At 39.8% G+C, this 5,373-nt stretch overlaps 1 protein-coding gene across 1 annotated transcript; it reads left to right on the forward strand.

Annotated features, from left to right (window-relative positions):
- The first annotated feature begins 671 nt into the window (after positions 1 to 671).
- pofut1 (protein O-fucosyltransferase 1) lies at positions 672 to 5,155 on the forward strand. The gene is made up of 7 exons (XM_046337834.1): positions 672 to 842; positions 1,051 to 1,172; positions 1,328 to 1,510; positions 1,934 to 2,046; positions 2,284 to 2,476; positions 2,638 to 2,880; positions 4,024 to 5,155. Exons 1-7 carry the CDS (start codon positions 704 to 706, stop codon positions 4,216 to 4,218), a joined length of 1,188 nt encoding a protein of 395 aa, XP_046193790.1. The 5' UTR covers positions 672 to 703; the 3' UTR covers positions 4,219 to 5,155.
- The last annotated feature ends 218 nt before the right edge of the window (positions 5,156 to 5,373 follow it).

Below are 5,373 nucleotides of genomic sequence, written 5' to 3' on the forward strand. Positions count from 1 at the left end.
GTGAGATTTGATTTGTGGGATTTGATTTGTGGGATTTGTATAGGCATATTGGATGACTATTTGAATCTGTTCACACTCTTTCATTTAACTTTTCATCAGAATACTCTGATTTAAAAAGAAAAAAGTACAATACTTCTGTCATCAGCTTCTGTCTGTCGTTTACACATCGCAGTTTTGTGATATAGTCTATTCCCAAAAGTTTTAGGATAAAAGCAGTTCATGCCAGACAAATGAGTCAATTCTGTGACTACTAAAAATAGAGAACCACACATTTCTTTGGCTAATAAATTCACATTTCATGAAGACTAATTGCCTCACATATGAATCTGAAATTAAAAGAACAGATCATATATTATTTTATTTCTCTCTCTCTCTTTCTCTCCTCTCTCTCTCTCTCTTTCTCTCTCTCTCTCTCTCTCTCTCTCTCTCTCTCTCTCTCTCTCTCTCTCTCTCTCTCTCTCTCTCTCTCTCTCTCTCTCTCCCAACCCCCTCACTTTCCTCAAACACATGTCTAAAGATTCAATGAAATAGATTTATGTCTAAATATTCCATACATTTTCCAAGATCATATGAAGTTCCATTTCCAAATTCCTTGGAGGTTTCAGAGTGATGTAGCAGACCCGCGTATACAAGCGGAAGCAGCACCTCGGGGGTTAAACGTTTTTCAACATCCAATGCATTCTGGGATGTAGCATGAAACACAATGGCGGCGAAACTCAATCATTTGCAACTTTTTGTGGTTTATTATTCGCTTATAGCAATATTGCTACAAATTAGTCTAACGTGTGCTACAGAGTTAACGTGGGACGACAATGGCTACATTTTATATTGTCCTTGCATGGGTAATTTGATCAACTTTAATCGGAAACATTGTAACGTTAGATACTCTGGTGTCCTTGATGTCTGATGTGTAACTAGCCCGGCTTTGTTTTCCTTGCAGTTAATTTATTAACGCAGGTGTTATGTATTTATCTATCTAGATTTGTATTTTCCAAATATAAATGTAGTGTTTAAAGTTCGTTGCTAATGGGACCAATTTTCGTTACTCAGGTCGATTTGGAAACCAAGCCGACCACTTTCTGGGTTCTTTGGCATTTGCAAAAATCCTGAATCGCACACTGGCAGTTCCCCCCTTCATAGTGTACCGGCACCACGCGCCACCATACTCAAATGTAAGTGTATGAATCATGTTTCCTGGTGTTGATCTCACCAGTCCCTTTTTTAAATCCACGAAGTGAACACGAGCACACTTTGGGAGAAAGGACAGAGAATTGTGATGCAGAGATGATCACATCTCACACTCACAGCTGTGTCTCCCCCTCAACAGGTACATGTCCCCTACAGTGAGTTCTTCCAGCTGGAAGCCCTGACCCACTACCACCGTGTGGTAAGCCTGGAGGATTTCATTGAGCAGCTTGCCCCAACACACTGGCCTAAGGGACAGAGGGCAGCCTACTGCTTTGAGTCAGCTGCCCAGAGGAGCGTGGACAAGAAGTCCTGCCCCATGAAGGTGAGTGTTGTGATTGAGGTTCAGAGAGTCAGAGATAACTGAGCCAGTTGCTCAGGTATTGAGCCTGGTTAGTGAAAGAAGAAAAAAAATGTTGAAACTAGTCAAGAAAGATTATATAAAAGCCAGGTCCTGGAACAGAGGCCATAGCTTTGGCTCTATTGTCTTTTATATAGTTAAATTACTTATAAGAAATTAATTGATTTAGTGTTGTTAATGTTAATGAAAAGAATGCCATGGCAGAGCAGAACACTGCCCCCTGCTGGAATATTACTATATATCTGTATTTTACATTAAAATCTCTTCCATATCATCTATTTCTCATGTTTACCACCTTAGTGGTGAAAAATCATAAGATCTGGTATAAATGTCATGTCAAGCCTTGCTCATGGGGTGTTATGAACCATCACATGCTGTCATTATCAGGACGGGAATCCTTTTGGTCCGTTTTGGGACCACGTAGGAGTGGAGTTTGACAGGTCTGTCCTGTTTGACGGCCTGTCCTTCAGTTCCTACCACCAACCTCATTGGCTCAACAAGTAAGTCTTTGTGTTTTACTGGGAGTGAAACATAAGCATGTTTTTTTGCTCAACTTACTGGTGATATAACAGAATAATTACACCTCATATTACCATAACCAATCTATTACATTGAATGTAGTTTTGCAGGAACAGTGCCCATTAATGAACATCACTGTAGAAGTGCAAGTTTTAGCCAGCCAGCTAATTTGAATCTGCAGTCCCAAATTCCTTGGCTCTGTGGTTTCCCCTGTGCAGGTTTCCTCCGTCAGAGCACCCTGTCCTGGCCCTGCCTGGTGCCCCGGCCCAGTTCCCTGTCATAGAGGAATATGTGGGTCTACAGCGGTATGTAGTTTGGACGGAGAGGATGGTGCAGGAGGGACAGGAACACATTGCTGCTCTGCTGCCCAGGCCATACGTGGCCATACATCTGAGGATCGGCTCTGATTGGGTGAGCAGGGAACACACACATACACACATGGATAGAGCCACACACACACATAGTCGACAGAATAAAAAATGATTATTTATTGACATTTTCAATACTTTTTTTTGGCTGCCCAGACCCATTCTGTTTCCCTGTTCTATTCCCTGATTTAATTGTCCTTGTAGGTTAATGCCTGTAAGCTGCTCCAGAGTGGGGATACTGGGCCTCACTTCATGGCCTCTCCTCAGTGTGTGGGTTATAACCGTCACACCGCTCTGCCCCTCACCATGACCATGTGCCTCCCTGACCTGGCTGAGATCCGCCGGGCCCTCAAGCTCTGGGTCAAGAAAACCTCTGCCCGTTCTGTTTACATCGCCACAGACTCAGAGTCCCACCTCGCTGAGATCCAAAAACTCTTCAAGGATAAGGTGAGCTTTGTTTGATTTATTGATTTTATTTGTCAGTTTTATATATTTATATATATATATATATGCATACATACGTACATACATACATACATACATACATACATACATACATACATACATACATACATACATACATACATACATACATACATACATACATGCATGCATACATACATACATACATACATACATACATACATACATACATACATGCATGCATGCATGCATGCATGCATACATACATACATACATACATACATACATACATACATACATACATACATACATACATACATACATACATACATACATACATACATACATACATACATACATGCAATCATACATGCAATCATACATACATACATACATGCATACATACGTACATACATACATACATACATACATACATACATACATACATACATACATACATACATACATACATACAATCATACATACATACATACATACATACATACATACATACATACATACATACATACATACATACATACATACATACATACATACATACATACATACATACATACATGCAATCATACATGCATGCATGCATACATACATACATACATACATACATACATACATACATACATACATACATACATACATACATACATACATGCAATCATACATACATGCAATCATACATACATACATACATGCAATCATACATACATACATACATGCAATCATACATACATGCAATCATACATACATACATACATACATACATACATACATACATACATACATACATACATACATACATACATACATACATACATACATTCTCTCAACTAGCTTCATGAGGTAGTCACCTGGAATGCATTTCAATTAACATGTATGTAAATGTAATATTTCAGTATTTTTTATTTATTTTTTATGTGCAAAAAAAACCAACTGTTTTTGCTTTGTCAATATGGGGTATTGTGTGTAGGTAACTATGTAATCAATTTTAGAATAAGGCTGTAACGTAACTGGTAAAAGTCAAGGCTTCTGAGTACTTTCCGGATGCACACAGGACATCTGTTTTTGCACGTGTTACACTGTTGGTAAACATGCTTTGTTTGTCTACTGCATGTTCAGTGTGTCGTCTGTTTGTCTGTCCATGCCCAGGTGAAGGTGGTGAGCCTCAAGCCGGACTCTGCCCAGTTGGACCTGTACATCCTAAGCCAAGCTGACCACTTCGTTGGGAATTGTGTGTCCTCGTTCTCTGCTTTTGTCAAACGAGACCGGGATGTCCATTCCCGTCCGTCGTCTTTCTTCGGAATGGACCACGCTGGAAAAATGTACAAGAAACAGGAGCTGTGAAGATTTTCCGTTTCTGGGTCGTCCATTCTGAAGAAAGATGACAAATGGCTTTTCAATCTTGGATGAGGACTTGGACAGTGCATTGTGGGAATGTGATCTACTCCATCCTCATATTACACAGTGGTGTTGTAATACTTACTTTTTTAGGGGGGGGGGGGGGGCTCAGATCGCCGTTCGCTGTGAATAAAGTAACACTTTCAATGCATGTTTCCTGCAAAAGGTAGGTAAAAAATAAAAAAGTTGCGTAAACTGCGTTTCCTTGGGTTTAGCCTCTAGTACACCACTGCTATTAAACAATCAGTTACACTATTACATAACTCTTCAGAGCATCAAGAGGGTGTTCAATTTACACAATACGTTCTATAGCCACAGCTACATATGTCTCAATTTGCATAGCAACCAAGTTAGCAGGAGCTCAGATCACCCTGTAGGACCCTGGGTGGGTAAGACTTCCAGTGTAATGTCCCTGTCTGATCCTGTGATCCAGCTCTTACGTGTTGCTCTCCCTCCCTCCTATCCTTCTTTAATACGATGTAAAGGTGACCTGGTGGATGAGGGTGGGAAATATCCCTCTCAGGAGTGTAGTAACTGATCCTGCAGATACTAGTTATAAAGGGGAGGTTGACAGTCCTCCTACATTTTTCTAATGTACGTATGTAAATGATTACTGTATCAGCTTTTGTAATCGGTTTCTAATATTTTTGAAGAGTTGTACCTGCTAGCTAGTTGTATTACTGCTCTGTGATGAAAATGACTGGGAACATGACATTTATGCAAATTAACCCTAAAATGTGATGACTGAGCTTCCTCGGTTAGATAAATGGAGAAGATTCAGGCTTCACTGTTGAATACATGTCTGTAGCCTTGAATGAAACCAGTTAATGCATACTCTCGCTTTTGACATGTTACATTTTTCAATGAATTTCTTTGAATAACATTTTCCAAAGTTATATTGATCCAATTTTGTAAGAGACATTTGCTCCCTATTTATTATGATTGGTCTTCAGCTGTTACCTAGGAACATGTTACTAGGCTACTCCATACAGTAGCAGGACAAAGACACTGATTGGCTATGTCAATATCTTAGGCTGAACATTCCAGGAGTAGTTGCTTCATACCCAAGAAGACTCGAGGCTGTAATCACTGTCAAAGGTG

This window comes from Oncorhynchus gorbuscha, linkage group LG03 (genome assembly GCF_021184085.1).
Source record: "Oncorhynchus gorbuscha isolate QuinsamMale2020 ecotype Even-year linkage group LG03, OgorEven_v1.0, whole genome shotgun sequence".
NCBI classification, from domain to species: Eukaryota; Metazoa; Chordata; class Actinopteri; order Salmoniformes; family Salmonidae; genus Oncorhynchus; species Oncorhynchus gorbuscha.

Excerpts from the sequence above, each read along its gene's own strand:
- pofut1 (XM_046337834.1), top strand. The coding sequence starts at position 704 with ATGGCGGCGAAACTCAATCATTTGCAACTTTTTGTGGTTTATTATTCG. Across the intron at positions 2,047-2,283 it reads CAACCTCATTGGCTCAACAA|GTTTCCTCCGTCAGAGCACC; the intron begins GTAAGTCTTTGT and ends TCCCCTGTGCAG. Across the intron at positions 2,477-2,637 it reads TGAGGATCGGCTCTGATTGG|GTTAATGCCTGTAAGCTGCT; the intron begins GTGAGCAGGGAA and ends TTGTCCTTGTAG.